The sequence below is a fragment of the Salmo trutta genome, chromosome 26 (genome assembly GCF_901001165.1).
Source record: "Salmo trutta chromosome 26, fSalTru1.1, whole genome shotgun sequence".
In the NCBI taxonomy this organism is placed as follows: domain Eukaryota; kingdom Metazoa; phylum Chordata; class Actinopteri; order Salmoniformes; family Salmonidae; genus Salmo; species Salmo trutta.
This window is the reverse complement of record NC_042982.1, coordinates 40,222,516-40,239,191: the sequence shown is the minus strand read 5'-3', so window position 1 is coordinate 40,239,191 and position 16,676 is coordinate 40,222,516. Positions and strand designations below refer to the sequence as shown.

General features: G+C 41.1%; 1 protein-coding gene across 1 annotated transcript; it reads left to right on the top strand.

Annotated features, from left to right (window-relative positions):
* The first annotated feature begins 346 nt into the window (after positions 1-346).
* On the top strand, positions 347-4,673 carry LOC115163915 (extracellular calcium-sensing receptor-like). Its single transcript, XM_029716113.1, has 6 exons — positions 347-552; positions 1,432-1,720; positions 1,910-2,722; positions 2,888-3,115; positions 3,389-3,512; positions 3,748-4,673. The coding sequence occupies exons 1-6, from the start codon at positions 347-349 to the stop codon at positions 4,659-4,661; spliced, it is 2,574 nt and encodes an 857-aa protein (XP_029571973.1). The 3' UTR covers positions 4,662-4,673.
* Positions 4,674-16,676: the final 12,003 nt, after the last annotated feature.

Sequence of the window (16,676 nt, the reverse complement as noted above, 5' to 3'; positions counted from 1 at the left end):
TAGTTAAAGAGACCTACAGGCTAAATCATGCTTGGCACATGCGTCCTCACTGTGAGGACTTGGGTTGCCGGCACCAGGCGGGCTCTCCTATGCTCTCTTAAGACCCCTACGTCATTCTCTCGATACCTCAGAGACCTGTCACACCTCCTACATGCCAGGTTGAAGGGGGTGTGGGCAGGATGTGGATGGGGACAGGAGCAGGGACTGGAGCACCGACAGACAGGCCCTCTGTGGTAAGGCTCTGAGACAGACACAGGGTTCTGAGAGTATAAAGAGAGGAGCTGTGAGGGGCCACAGAGCCACAGAGCCAGCCCTAGCTCTTGACTGCACTACAGAGCCAGGAGCCATGCCACTGCTGGAGCTTGTCCTGTTGGTGCTGATGGTGGTGATAGGGGAGGGAGAACCTGTGTGCAGGCTGCAGGGCAGGGCAGAGCTGCCAGAGCTGGCCAAGGACGGGGACCTTGTCATCGGAGGCATCTTCACCTTCCAGACGGAGTACGACGGCAGGGTACCCAATTTCCAGAGTTTACCAGACGCACCAAGGTGTAAGAAGTGAGTATCCTTTCTCAGTTGAAGATAACTTTCTTGGGGTTTCAAATATGGGACTTTCACTGTTTTCAATGTTATGAGTTATTTTTTAATCTACTGTCCATCTGAGGTTTATCTCGTAGGGTTTTAATCTACTGTCCATCTGAGGTTTATCTCGTAGGGTTTTAATCTACTGTCCATCTGAGGTTTATCTCGTAGGGTTTTAATCTACTGTCCATCTGAGGTTAATCTCGTAGGGTTTTAATCTACTGTCCATCTGAGGTTTATCTCGTAGGGTTTTAATCTACTGTCCATCTGAGGTTTATCTCGTAGGGTTTTAATCTACTGTCCATCTGAGGTTTATCTCGTAGGGTTTTAATCTACTGTCCATCTGAGGTTAATCTCGTAGGGTTTTAATCTACTGTCCATCTGAGGTTTATCTCGTAGGGTTTTAATCTACTGTCCATCTGAGGTTTATCTCGTAGGGTTTTAATCTACTGTCCATCTGAGGTTAATCTCGTAGGGTTTTAATCTACTGTCCATCTGAGGTTTATCTCGTAGGGTTTTAATCTACTGTCCATCTGAGGTTTATCTCGTAGGGTTTTAATCTACTGTCCATCTGAGGTTTATCTCGTAGGGTTTTAATCTACTGTCCATCTGAGGTTTATCTCGTAGGGTTTTAATCTACTGTCCATCTGAGGTTTATCTCGTAGGGTTTTAATCTACTGTCCATCTGAGGTTTATCTCGTAGGGTTTTAATCTACTGTCCATCTGAGTTTAATCTCGTAGGGTTTTAATCTACTGTCTATCTGAGGTTTATCTCGTAGGGTTTTGGGTTGTGTGTAAGACTGGTGAGATATATTTTGCCTTCTTTAATGGCACGTATTTTTTATCTCTCTTCAGTATGAATTTCAGAGAATTCCAATTTGCACAAACACTTATATTTGCAATTGAAGAAATCAATCGAAATCCGTCAATTCTCCCAAACCATACTCTGGGCTACAATATCTACAATGCGTGTGGATACGACAACATCCTGAAGTCTGGTTTGGCTTTAGCCAGTGGCCAGGAGAAATTTATCAATGAGGGGAACTGCACCAAGACAAACATGGCTCAGGCTGTCATAGGCCACTCTGCCTCGACACCAACAATAGGATTGGCCCGAATCATCGGAGGGTTTCGTATACCAGTTGTAAGATGTGCTATTCACTTTTCTATGCACTCATACAATATAATATATACTTTTATACTGCCACTATACACAAGGTCTTATTTTTGTGGATCATTGTCTTAAGATAACAAAACATAGCTCTTGGTGTCATAACTACTGTACAGTATGTCATGTCAAGTTTCCAATAAAATGCTGTTATTTTGTACACAGATCAGCCACTTCGCCACCTGTGCATGTCTGAGTAACAGAAAGGAGTTCCCCTCCTTCTTCAGAACCATCCCGAGTGACTTCTACCAGAGTAGAGCCCTGGCAAAGCTGGTCAAACACTTTGGCTGGAGCTGGGTGGGGGCTATAAGCAGTGATAATGACTATGGGAATACAGGCATAGCCACCTTTATGCTAGCTGCACAGGAGGAGGGAGTGTGTATAGAATACTCTGAGGCATTTGAGCAGACAGGTCCGCGCCATGAGCTTCTCAGGATAGTGGAGATTGTTAAACAGTCCAGTTCAAAGGTCATCATGGCCTTCATGACCCACAGGGAGATCAAGGTTCTGGCGAGTGAGCTCTACAGGCACAATATCACAGGACTACAGTGGATCGGCAGTGATGCTTGGATCACAGACCCTTCTCTCACTGCCATCGAGGGACACAGCGCCCTGGTGGGCGCCATAGGCTTCACGGTGACAAGGGCTCACATCCCTGGGCTTGGAAAGCATCTGAGGGATGTCCACCCCTCTCACTTCCCCAACAGCATGTTTCTCAGGGATTTCTGGGAGATTGTGTTTGACTGCTCTCTCAATGTGACTACAGCACCTAAGAGGAAGCCATGCAACGGCTCGGAGAGTTTAAGAGACGTGCAGAACACATTCACAGATGTGTCCAAGCTGACATTCACTAATAATGTGTATAAGTCTGTGTATGCTGTGGCTCATGCCCTCCACAACCTCTTGACATGTGAGGAGAGCCAGGGCCCCTTCTCTAATGGGAGCTGTGCTCAACCCACACACATCCAGCCATGGCAGGTGAGCAAGAATATACCTCTAAAAACGTTTGTCTATTTCGTCTTTGTCTATTTCAAATCAGTTAAAGTAAAATAAATAATTTCACTGTATACTGATAATAACAGAATGATGATGCAAAGCTACATAGAAAACAACTTTCCTTTCTTGACCATTTCTCCTCTCTAGCTGTTGCACTATCTACAGTCTGTCAATTTCACAACGGGAGAGGACGAGAGAGTATTTTTTGACAGCAATGGAGATTCCCCAGCCAGATATGAACTTGTTAATTTACAAAGTGCGACATCGGGAACCATGGAAGTGGCCACAGTCGGTTTCTATGGCGTGTCTTTGACTGAAGACCACCAGTTCACTATGAACAACGTTAGCATTGTATGGGGAGGAAGGAGTGAGACGGTACATTTTAATATTGTCTTGTTCTCATATCTCTGGCTGGGAAGTCAGTATGCTATCCTGCATGGTATTCAATAACACAACAATTACACTTAACCTCAGCCACTCAGCCCCTGTTGGTAGGTACAGTATTGAGACAAGTCAAATCACACACTCTACAGTGCACAAACATTGGTGATTTATGATTAACAGGATAGATATGTAGAGTACATGAGTGAACATGAATACTCAAACTCTCCTTGGTCCCCTATGTGAGTCTGTTTGTGTGTGTTCCAGGTACCTGTGTCAGTGTGTTCTGAGAGCTGTCCCCCAGGCACTCGTAAGGCTGTACAGAAAGGAAAACCTGTATGCTGTTATGACTGTGTCCCATGTTCAGGTGGCGAGATCAGCAACACTACAGGTAAATTACACTCAGCCATCAAAAATACATTTGGTGAGGTGAATACATGCTGGATTAAATACTGGACATCCCGTTTTATTCTAACGTGTGCTGGCCTTCACAAATCCCTTAAACCTCTTAACTGAAAATGTATAGAACCAACACAGCATATAATATGTCAAATGTTCTGCATGTTTTCCTTAATCATTAACATTGTGTTTTTTTTCTCTTTTTTTATTTTTATTTCTCTAAACAGATTCAGCCGAGTGCATGAAATGCCCTGTCCAATACTGGTCCAATGGGAGAGGGGATAGATGTGTCATAAAAGAGATTGAATTCCTGTCCTACACTGAGCTCATGGGGGTCATTTTACTTCTGTTTTGTTTGATTGGGGTTTGTTTAACTATTATTACAGCAACAATTTTCTTCCAATTCCGAGACACCCCCATCGTCAGGGCCAACAACTCTGAGCTGAGCTTCCTGCTGCTTTTCTCCTTGACTCTGTGTTTTCTGTGTTCTCTTACTTTCATTGGCCGGCCCTCTGAGTGGTCCTGTATGCTGCGTCACACAGCGTTTGGGATCACCTTCGTCCTCTGCATCTCTTGTGTTCTGGGGAAAACAATAGTGGTGTTGATGGCCTTCAGGGCTACACTTCCAGCCAGTAATGTCATGAAATGGTTTGGTCCTCCACAGCAGAGACTCAGTGTTCTGGCTTTCACTCTCATACAGGTCCTGATCTGTGTTCTTTGGTTAACAGTCTCCCCTCCTTTCCCCTACAAGAACATGAAGACCTATAAGGAAAAGATCATTCTAGAGTGTGATGTGGGTTCAGCTGTTTGTTTCTGGGCTGTGTTGGGGTATATAGGACTCCTGGCTCTCTTGTGCTTTGTGCTGGCTTTTCTGGCTCGAAAGCTGCCTGATAACTTCAATGAGGCCAAATTCATCACCTTCAGCATGCTCATATTCTGTGCAGTCTGGATCACCTTTATCCCAGCTTATGTCAGCTCTCCTGGGAAGTTCACTGTAGCTGTGGAGATCTTTGCTATTCTGGCCTCTAGTTATGGAATGCTATTTTGTATCTTTCTTCCTAAATGTTTCATTATATTGCTGAGACCAAAGGAAAACACCAAAAAACATATGATGGGGAAGACCAATGATATACGTTACTAACTTTTTGGTCATTTAAATACAAAAACAATGACATCTAAAATGTCAATGTGTTATTTATTGACTGTTGATTTAAAACTGGAAATTGTCACTCAATCTTATTAAATCAAGTTAGTCAAAAAAGTATTCTGTGTGTTCTCTACATTTGAAGTTTCATTAGGATTCATTCAACTGTACCCATCTGCCCCATATACTGTTAAGTAAATATCCAACTGTGTAATTGCATCTTTCCATATCTAGTAGTGTATTTTCTTTCTTCAGAAAACAAAAATAGCAACAGCTCAGCTCACCTAAGGCAATGTACTACACACTGACAAGCATGAGGGGTTGACAAAGGAAACAATCCACCCTCTAGTGGATATAAACTAAAGTACAACCTCATCTCATGTATTGACATCTACACAGTCTACAGACAAGCATAGCCTTGGCTGAATTTGATTATTCTCTCTGTATCCAGATCTGATGCATCCATCTGACACAGATCTCACATATTCATCAAATGTGAAAGAGACGTATCCATAGTCAATTACCTCCAAAGACATTCATTCAAAAAATATATATTTTGAAACAGATATATAAAAACAATATTCTAATTCACAATAAAACATATTAAATGTCCTTGAAATAAAATCAAACTAGAATCGTTAGTTGCTACATCCTTTTGGACTTAAAATCCAAAACGATAAAATCATATACAGTACCCATTGATTCTTGGAAAATATTACTTAGAAATTTGATTTGATTCTAGAATATTATAGCTTATAAATGCCTCATGAGCATAGTTCAACTGGCGTACCCCATCAGAACCCAAAATATATTCTTGTTTTACTGCAATGTTTGTAAATAACGCAAACTAACATTGTATAACCTCAAAACATGGTTATAACTATACTTTTGATATCATGGATGGTCAATCCTTGCATCCATAGCTCTGTCCATGAATTTGAGGGTGGTTACATTTCCCCTCCCTCAGCTTTTTTTTTTTACCAAAACAGAGCTGGGGATTCTGCTTTGTCATTGTTTAAATTAAGGATTCTAGCTTTAAGTATTCAGACTTCTGTATAAGGACCATTAGTGTCAAGAGCATTTTAATTTCCAGCCATTCACTGGGCACAGCTGTGAGCTTTCTGTAACAAACAACTGATGTGTCATCCTCATTATGATGAGTTGCCTCCACATTGCAGCAACAGCCTCTACAGTATACTGATTCCCAGCAGTATCCCCTCTGCTCATGGAAGGTGAAGGGGGGTTGTGACACTCTGGAGGATGTGTCACTGAGCCAGGAAGTAGGCCTTGCTATCTCCTACCACAGGCCTAAAGTGTTATTTTAGTTTAGGCCTCAAGACCTGGCACCTAGGCCCTCCCCCTCCAGGATCACAGAGAACCACCAAACTGGACCTGAGACCTCCAACACCAGATACCTCCAAACAGAACACTGAAAACAAAGAGGAAGCAAGCTAGGCCAATTACACTATGTCATATACTCTAGTTGTAATGCACATGTCATAACATGGTAGATAGAATCAGGGCCTATTTTTGCAGCTGATGCGCTCAGCTTTGTGAATGATATCTATCTGTAATTGGAAACCAGTGTAACCCATTTCAAATAGATGTTGCAATAAATTAAAAGTCAGGTAACACCAAATTACTTGTAAAGAGATAAACAGTAATTGTAACTGTGTGGCCTAATATAACAGCCCTTTCCATTCCAGTGTACAGAAAGTGTTATTATACACTACCGTTCAAACGGTTGGGTGGTCACTTAGAAATGTCCTTGATTTTGAAAGAAAATACTATTTTTTGTCCATTAAAATAACATCAAATTGATAAGAAAATAAGTGTAGACATTGTTAATGTTGTAAATGACTATTGTAGCTGGAAACAGCTGATTTGTAATGGAATATCTACATAGGCGCTCAGAGGCCCATTATCAGCAACCATCCCTCCTGTGTTCCAATGGCATGTTATGTTAGCTAATCCAAGTTTATCATTTTAAAAGGCTAATTGATCATTAGAAAACCCTTTTGCAATTACGTTAGCACAGCTGAAAACTATTGTTCTGAATAAAGAATCAATAAAACTGGCCTTCTTTAGTCTAGTTGAGTATCTGGAGAATCAGCATTTGTGAGTTCGAATACAAGCTCAAAATAGCCAGAAACAAATACATTTCTTCTGAAACTCGTCAGTCTATTCTTGTTTTGAGAAATGAAGGCTATTCCATGTGAGAAATTGCCAAGAAACTGAAAGTCACGTACAACACTAGGTACTACTCCCTTCACAGAACAGTGCAAACTGGCTCTAACCAGAATATAAAGAGGAGTGGGCGGCCCCGGTGCACAACTGAGCAAAAGGACAAGTACATTAGAGTGTCTAGTTTGAGAAACAGATGCCTCACACGTCCTCAACTAGTAGCTTAATTAAATAGTACCCATGAAACACCAGTCTCAATGTCAACTGTGAAGAGGCGACTCTGGGATGCTGGCCCCAGCCTGGAGGTGTGTTTTGGGTCATAGTCCTGTTGGAAAATAAATGAGTCCCAAGAACCGCAAACCAGATGGGATGGTAGTATATTGCTGCAGAATGTTAAGGCTAAGTGTGCTTTGAATTCTAAATAAATCACAGCCAGTGTCACCAGCAAAGCACCATACACCATCACACCTCCTCCTCCATGCTTCACGGAAGGAACCACACATGCAGAAATCATCCGTTCACCTACTCTGCGTCTCACAAAGGCATGGCGGTTGGAACCAAAAATCTCACATTTGGACTCATCAGAACAAAGGACAGATTTCCACAGGTCTAATGCCACTGCTCATGTTTCTTGGGCCAAACAAGTATATTTTCTTGTTGGTGTCCTTTAGTAGTGGTTTCTTTCCAGCAATTCAACCATGAAGGCCTGATTCACGCAGTCTCCTCTGAACAGTTGATGTTGAGATGTGTCTGTTACTTGAAATCTGTGAAGCATTTATTTGGCCTGGAATCTGAGGCTGGTAACTCTAATGAACTTATCCTCTGCAGCAGAGGTAATTCTAGGTCTTCCTTTCCTTGTGGCAGTACTCATGAGAGCCAGTTTCATCATAGCTCTTGATGATTTTTGCGACTGCACTTGAAATTTTACGGATTGACTGACCTTCATGTCTTAAAGTAATGATGGACTGTCGTTTCGCTTTGCTTATTTGCACTGTTCTTGCCATAATATAGACTTGTTTTTTTTACCAAATAGGGCTATCTTCTGTATACCACCACTACCTTGTCACAACATACCTGATTGGCTCAAACGCATTAATTAAACAAATGAACTTTTAACAAGGCACACCTGTTAATTGAAATGCATTCCAGGTGACTACATCATGAAGCTGGTTGAGAGAATGCCGACAGTGTGAAAAGTTGTCATTAAGGCGAAGGGTGGTTACTTTGAAGAAAATCAAATATCAAATACACTCTGATTTGTTTAATACTTTTTTGGTTACTACATGATTCCATACTGTATGTGTTATTTAATAGTTTTGATGTTTTCACTATTATTCTACAATGTAGAAAATAGTAAAAATAAAGAAAAATCCTGGAATGAGTAGGTGTGTCCAATCTTTTAATTGGTACTGTAATGAGTAGGTGTGTCCAATCTTTTTTTTGGTACTGTACATTTTTACAGATCTGAACATCTATTTTCAGCACTAACAATTTCTCTCTTTAGGAACATTATATTTAGGAATCATTGATGAATTTCTTTAGTTTATTTTTTGTCTGTATAACACATATACTTATTATTATATTATAAACTGGGTGGTTTGAGCCCTGAATTCTGATTGGCTGAAAGCTGCGATATGTTAGAACGGTTATTTTTACTGCTCTAATTACGTTGGTAACCAGTTTATAATAGCAATAAGGCACTTCAGGGGTTTGTGGTATATGGCCAATATACCACGGCTAAGGGCTGTATCCAGGCACTCCACGATGTGTTGTACCTAAGAACAGCCCTTAGCCTTTGGTATATTGGCCAAATACCACACCCCCTTGTGCCTTATTGCTTAAACATATTATATTGTAGGATTTGGAGGATAGAAGTGTTACTCTTGTTTGTTTAATCAGCACTGAGTTTGTAATTGTTTTACTCTCTCAGTGAGAAACTGAGATCAAATGATTGGACTCTAAATTACATATCATGGGACATCTAAAAAGGCAATTAAAGAACCTGATGGGAAGCTCCAGAGGATGCCGGAGAAATGTACTAGTTTCTACTGAAGTTACTCCAGATATCTCTCTCTCATTGCATTGATGACTAAATGTATACATGCAAATAGACTGCACTCAGCTTGAATTATTATTAGCAGGATACATCTGTATTAAATGTATTTTAAATCCATTCCACACCACAACATATAGATCCGTTTCATTGGGTAAAACTGTCTTCAACATGGTGCCTTTCAAATTGTTCCAAAGATTTTGAGGTGGGGGGTATGCAGCCGTGTGCAGATATGTTATGCAATTTATTTCTCCTGCACAATTCAAGACGACTGGATAGTGATATTCACTGTGGAGGAGATCAACAGAAACCCTGATATTCTACCAGGTGTGACTGCAAGCCGTTCTTGAGGCTTTTAGACTTGAGGGGAGCAGAGAGAGCTGACAGGACTGCAGAGAGAGGTGGCAGGACAGCAGAGAGAGCTGACAGGACTGCAGCAGAGAGCTGACTGGAATGCAGAGAGAGTGCTGACATTACTGCATCAGAGAGGTGACAAGACTGCAGCAGAGAGCTGACAGGACTGTAGAGAGAGCTGACAGCACCGCAGAGAGAGCTGACAGGACTGCAGCAGAGAGCTGACAGGACTGCAGAGAGAGCTGACAGGACTGCAGAGAGAGCTGACTGGACTACAGAGATGCAGCCACAGCAGACTGCTGACACTGGTTGGACACTCCCCCTCTGGACCCAGCAGCCCCTCTCACTGGCTACAGGTGAGACTGTCAGGAAGTGTGATACTCAGCAGTACACATTGTGACCCTGGAGCCATTCTCGTCAGAGCAGAGTCCAGTCACTATGCCCAGATCCTAGCCCTGCTTCTGCCACCTGGAGCAGGGTGGACATTGTCTGTGGGACATACAAACTGGAAGGTACAGCTGAGAGTCAGAGTCTCTTACAGGAAGTGATGGAGTTTGGTCTCGCAGGCCTGGCTGAGTTCTTACTGAGTTAGATGACCTCAGATGGAGCATAGAGTACCTTAATCTGTGACTGGAGCCTGGCTGCTCTGCTCTGTGCTCCCCTTTACTGAAGGGCCAATCCAATGTCCATGGGGCCATGTGTGTATTGACAACGGCATCTGACATGCTCTTGCGGAAGGAATGCAGAGACTTTCAAACTAAATATGCCTGTCTAAAAGTTGCTGGATTTATACCAAACCAGGTACTTGCTCGCTGGTAATGTTGTGATTACTGTACTATTTCCTATTCAATGCAATGAGAGCCAAGTGAAAAGCACAGTGTATAAAGCTTCTGATTTCTCCACGTTTTTTTTTCTTCATATGTAAATATCTTAGTTGTTTAAAAGTAGGAAGTATGTAGAGCTTTTGAGTCTAAGTGCATTGTGTGTCCACATTGTGGTGACTTGCCACACCCTGATCTCTTTCACCTGTCTTTGTGATTGTCTCCACCCCCTCCAGGAGTCGATCATCTTCCCCATTATCCCCTGTGTATTTATACCTGTATTCTCTGTTTGTCTGTTGCCAGTTCGTTCCGTTCGTAAATCCTACCAGCGTTTGTTTTCCCTGCTGCTGCCTGTTTTCCTGCTCTTGTTTTCTAGTCCTTCCTGGTTTTGACCTTTCTGCCTGCCCTGACCCTGAAACTGTCTGCCGTTTTGTACCTTACCCCACCATTCTGGATTATTGACCCCTGCCGTACCTGACCCTGAGACTGCCTGTCGTTCTGGACCCTTCACACCCTCTCTGGAGTATTGACCCCTACCTGCCTTGACCTGTCGTTTGCCTGCCCCTGTGGTTGTTATAAACTCTTGTTACTTCTACACTGTCTGAATTTGGGTCTTACCTAAACGTGATAGTAACTATTGTAGTATTCCACTGACAGCTCTCAAAGACGGTGTGCATAAAGATATATCCACTGGGAAGATGGAGTCATGCTTACAAACAAGTATCACATTGTTTTAGCATAAAAGTGACGACTGACCGAGAACATGGTAAAAAGAAAATGGTTTGGGGAAAAAACCACTAGTTGTGAATGATGTAATGTTGACTTCCTCTTTATCCACTATTATAATGGTTCTACTTGTGTAACAAATCATGAACTACAATAGTTTATAAATAATCTGTTTGAATAAAATGTATGATCAAGCATTTGATTTAAGCTAACTTTTTTGTTTTTTTTCATGCTAAAATAAAATGTGAATTCTGAAACAATTTAAGTCAGTGTAATCTTAACCAGGATACCATAAACCATATTAAAGAATCTATTCAGGCCACAATGTGGCTGTGTTTTTGTTTTCCTTATTGACCATGTAAAATCCTCACACTGTTCTAAATCCTGTGTTTCTTTGGCAGATGATAGTGAACATATCCCACATATCCTGCGCAGCAAGATTGATGAGAGTAGCCATCAGTGTGTCTCTTATGGCTGGGTGGAAGAAAGAAAGACTACTGCTAACAGCTCTGTTCTGGCTTGGGATCTAGACCAGTACAGCGGATACCATGTCTCACAGAGACACCCCTGTCTACAGAGCCAACAGCAAGCTGAGCTTCCTGCTGCTTTTCTCCTTGACTCTGTGTTTTCTGTGTTCTCTTACTTTCATTGGCCGGCCCTCTGAGTGGTCCTGTATGCTGCGTCACACAGCGTTTGGGATCACCTTCGTCCTCTGCATCTCTTGTGTTCTGGGGAAAACAATAGTGGTGTTGATGGCCTTCAGGGCTACACTTCCAGCCAGTAATGTCATGAAATGGTTTGGTCCTCCACAACAGAGACTCAGTGTTCTGGCTTTCACTCTCATACAGGTCCTGATCTGTGTTCTTTGGTTAACAGTCTCCCCTCCTTTCCCCTACAAGAACATGAAGACCTATAAGGAGAAGATCATTCTAGAGTGTGATGTGGGTTCAGCTATTGGTTTCTGGGCTGTGTTGGAAGACATCCAATGATATACGATATTAAAGAAACATATTTTGGCCTTCAGTTCTGCTCTATTGTCGTGTTTATTTGTACCAAAGTGTTAAATATTAATTTTGAAGCCTGAATTCAATTCAAAGGAACTTATTACATTTACATTTTAGTCATTTAGCAGACGCTCTTATCCAGAGCAACTTACAGTAGTGAATGCATACATTTCATACATATCATACATTTTTTTTCTGTGCTGGCCCCCCGTGGGAATCAAACCCACAACCCTGGTGTTGCAAACACCATGCTCTACCAACTGAGCTACAGGGAAGGCTATGATGGGTAATATGCTATCCAAGACATATTAAATAAATATTTTGTTATCGACATGGCTAGCCTCTTGACATAAATTGTATGCTACAACAATAAATTAACTGTGTTGTATTACATATTGAATAAATATACATATACGTATTTATTCAAATTCTCTAGGCTCCTATCTCCTTTCATCAATAAATTACAGCATTTTTTGTTTTCAACATTAAACTATGCTACTGGAAACTCATTCAATTGGAGCATGGACATTTCACTCTCTCTGCGGCAGCTCTCCACAGGTGTACGGTGTTTCCTCCGACACATTTGTGCGGATGGCTTCTGGGTTAAGTGGGCATTGTGTCAAGAAGCAGTGCGGTTTGGTTGGGTTGTGTTTCGGAGGACGCACAGCTCTCGACCTTTGCCTCTCCCAAGTCCGTACGGGAGTTGAATCGATGAGACAAGACTGCAACTACCAAATGGATACCACGAAAAAGGGGTAATAAAAGAAAAAATATAAATATTTTGGATTCGCCTTTCAGAATAATTGATAGATTGACATATTAACGTTAGCCAGGCCTAATTGATGAAACTGCCTGTTTAGCTGCTGCTAATAATAACACAAGTTCACAATAAATCTCACAATAAATGCAATAGAGTATACCCTACATTCATCAACGTAACAAGGAATACGATTTATTAAAGTAGTCATCTTTTTCCATGATCTAGTTAAAATTTGTTTCATTCTCTAGCTAGTAACTTAACATTTCACTCTCTGGATTTCTAAATCTCTTGCTAGGGAAGGTTATCGGACATTCATTAACTCATAAAAACAAGAAAACACCATAAAACATCTTGACAAACATGTGTACACACTCCGGAAAGTGTCCTCTCTCTAAAATGGTGCTTTGACACTCACCTTAAAAATAAAGATTATACATGTGTTTGATGTAGTTGCGTCATTCTTGCTAATACCTCACTTGATAGACTTCTTCTTAACCGCCACAGTGTTTTACCACCAACATTCAGCCTGTCCAGAGCCGTATTTAGAGAGGTAGGCTACCTTTAGAATGTTGAATATCGTTCTGATTCTAGACATTTAGTTACATTACACCGTTTCAATATTCCTCATGTAATGTTAATGGGACATAACATGGCTGCCATAGAATGTTGTAGTGTCATGTAAATGCATAATAATAATCTTTCTAGACATTCAGCTTTATGGTGTTTTTTTTATATTCCTGATGTAATGTTAATGGAGAGATGCATAACATGGCTGCCGTAGAATGTTGCAGTGTGATATAAATGCATCATAATGCTCTTTCTAGACATTCAGCTTTATAATATTTTTTAAATATTCCTCATGAAATGAAAAGGATAGGGTCTAATTTCCTGAATTTCCGCCTGACTGACGTGTCCAAAGTAAACTGCCCGTTACTCAGTCCCAGAAGCTTCTTTGAAAAGTTTTTTGAAAAACAAGCAAGAATTTGGCGTTTTGGTGAGGAGAGCACCGGAACAATATCAGTCTTTCGGCGCGCAAGTGAGAGGGCGCGTGCTCACTAATTTTGCTTTCATATTGAACATACTACTTTCCATATAAAATATTAGAGTTTATTTACATTTTAGAGTACCTGAGGATTAAATAGAAACGTCGTTTGACTTGTTTGGACGAAGTTTAGCGGTAATTTTTTGGACTACTTGGACTGCATGTTGAACGAGTGGATTACTGAAATCGATGGCACCAACTAAACTGACTTTTTGGGATATTTTATTTTATTTTATTTTACCTTTATTTAACTAGGCAAGTCAGTTAAGAACAAATTCTTATTTTCAATGACGGCGTAGGAACAGTGGGTTAACTGCCTTGTTCAGGGACAGAATGAATATAAAGAAGGATTTTATCTAACAAAATGACCATGCATGTTGTAGCTGGAACCCTTGGGATTGCAAACAGAGGAAGATCTTCAAAAGTAAGTGATTTATTTCATCGCTATTTGTGATTTTTAGAGGCCTGTGCTGAAAAATATGTTGGTGTGGGGCGCCGTCCTCCGACAATCGCATGGTACCCTTTCACCGTGAAGCCTATTGTAAATCGGACAACACAGTTAGATTAACAAGAAGGTAAGCTTTTAAATGGTATAAGATACTTGTATGTTCATGAATGTTTAATATTACAAATATTTATTTGAATTGCGAGCCCTCCAATTTCACCGGATGTTGTCAGCTGGCGTCCCGCTATCGGCCCCCTTTATTTTTAAATTTTCCCAAATCTAACATGCCCAAATCTAACTGCCTGTAGCTCAGGCCCTGAAGCAAGGATATGCATATTCTTGGTACCATTTGAAAGGAAACACTTTGAAGTTTGTGGAAATGTGAATTGAATGTAAAAGCATATAACACAATAGATTTGGTAGAAGAAAATACAAAGAGAAAACTAACCGGTCTTTTCTACCACCATCTTTGAAAGGCAAGAGAAAAGTCACAGTTCCAGCCATCACTCTGGTTGTAATTCTGATAGTGTCCACAAGATGGCAGCAGTGTATGTGCAAAGTTTCAGATGGATAACTTGAAAAATCTGTGAACAACAAGACCTTTAGTGTGAAGTCCCCAGGTACATTTGGACAAATCGTGAAGGAGACATTCGCATTCATATTACATTTTTCTGCAAGAATATCGTCAAATCTGTATATTTGGACTTTGATTTAGCTTTTCAAGTATTAGTAGCCATATTTTAAGTTCAACATTTGCAAAACAACCAGTTTTCATAACTTCAGCTCTGAATATCCTTATAATTTTTGTCCAAAATGAAAAGGCATGCTGTCGTACAAGGTTAGTAGCTACATTATACAACATATACATGGTTTCCAGATACTCCCATAAAGCCCAGCTCATTGGCTATCTAGCTAGCTTTGTTTGACCCCGATTGGTGCTTATTTGCCAAAGATACAGTCGTTCAGGTGATGGCTCCCGCATCATCGGCGTGCCATGAAGGCGTCGCTCTCTGATCAATTATGGTGTCCTATAGGATATACGACACCCCTAATGAAATAGTGAAGTCTTGTTACCTTCTAGGATCTCTGAGGAATAGATATGAATGTGATTTGACTTGTTGAAACAACATTTAGGGTGAGATTTAGACAGATTCCTTTCTTTGCAAATTGAATGAGTGGAAATATGAAATTGATCGTGCATGCTATATGGATGTTTTTTGGATATGAAAAAGGATTTTATCTAATAAAACTATCAATCAATCAATCAAATGTATTTATGAAGCCCTTCTTACATCAGCTGATGTCACAAAGTGCTGTACAGAAACCCAGCCTTAAACCCCAAACAGTAAGCAATGCAGGTGTAGAAGCACGGTGAATAGGAAAAACTCTAGAAAGGCCAGAACATAGGATGAAACCTAGAGAGGAACCAGGCTCTGAGGGGTGACCAGTCCTCTTCTGGCTGTGCCGGGTGGAGATTATAACAGAACATGGCCAAGATGACAGTCCCAGATGATACACTTCATGTTATCTATGGGACCCTTTGGATGATAAATCAGAGCAATAGTTCAGAATGTAGGTACACATTTCACCTTCAGAGGTGAATTTATCAAACCTATTACGAAGAAAAAAGTTTTTTGTTGGGAGCTCTCCTCAAACAATTGTTTGGCATTTTCTCACAGTAATAGCTACTGTAAATTGCACAGTGCAGTTATATTAACAACAATTGAAGCTCTCAGCCGATATAAGACACTTAAATGTACCGACATTTGTTGTTTCTCTAAAATCTGCGATCTTGATATAACACACTGCATGATTTAAGATTTTTTAAGTTTCTAGTCTCCCTCTCCAGAGCAGAAATTAAAAATAAAAAGAGCCTTTATTGTCTATTAGATAGTGATTCTCCAGGCTTCCGCTTTCTCAATAGACTTTTCTATTGTTCTATAGTCCCTTTTAACGTTGTTCCCCCTTTTTTTGCCAAGTGGTGCCAATCCAAGACTGCCAGTGCTGAACCCTCAGGGAGGGAAATGGAAATGGGGATAGCTAGTCAGTTGTACAACTGAATGCCTTCAACTGAAATTTGTCTTCCGCTTTAGCCCAACCCCTCTGAAGCATCACTGAGCAGGTTTTCCATTTTGCCTGTCTAGACTCAAACACACACACACGTCCCCAACACACACACACATCCACAACACACACACGTCCCCAACACACACACACACACACACACACACACACACACACACACACACACACACACACACACACACACACACACACACACACACACACACACACACACACACACACACACACACACACACACACACATACACACACACACACACACACATCCCCAACACACACACACACATCCACAACACACACACACACATCCCCAACAAGAACAGGGGTGTATATAAGATCCAGACATAGAACGCAACCCGCTCACAAGATGCTGAGCGATCACACTGTATGTGCAATCAGTGCCATTGCTCTCTATCCACAGTGTTTGCCTGTGAACTACTGGGCCGGTTTGACATGCCTAGTTTGTTCAAGGCAGTGGATGTCAAGATAGAGGGCATTTTCCCTGTATTCAACAAACAAGAGAACAGCAATACCTCTT

What these genes read in the sequence shown, in the direction of transcription:
- LOC115163915 (XM_029716113.1), top strand. Translation starts at nt 347, where the DNA reads ATGCCACTGCTGGAGCTTGTCCTGTTGGTGCTGATGGTGGTGATAGGG. An exon ending in GAGGGTTTCGTATACCAGTT is followed by an intron (nt 1,721 to 1,909) that starts GTAAGATGTGCT and finishes TTTTGTACACAG; the next exon opens with ATCAGCCACTTCGCCACCTG. An exon ending in CACACATCCAGCCATGGCAG is followed by an intron (nt 2,723 to 2,887) that starts GTGAGCAAGAAT and finishes TCTCCTCTCTAG; the next exon opens with CTGTTGCACTATCTACAGTC.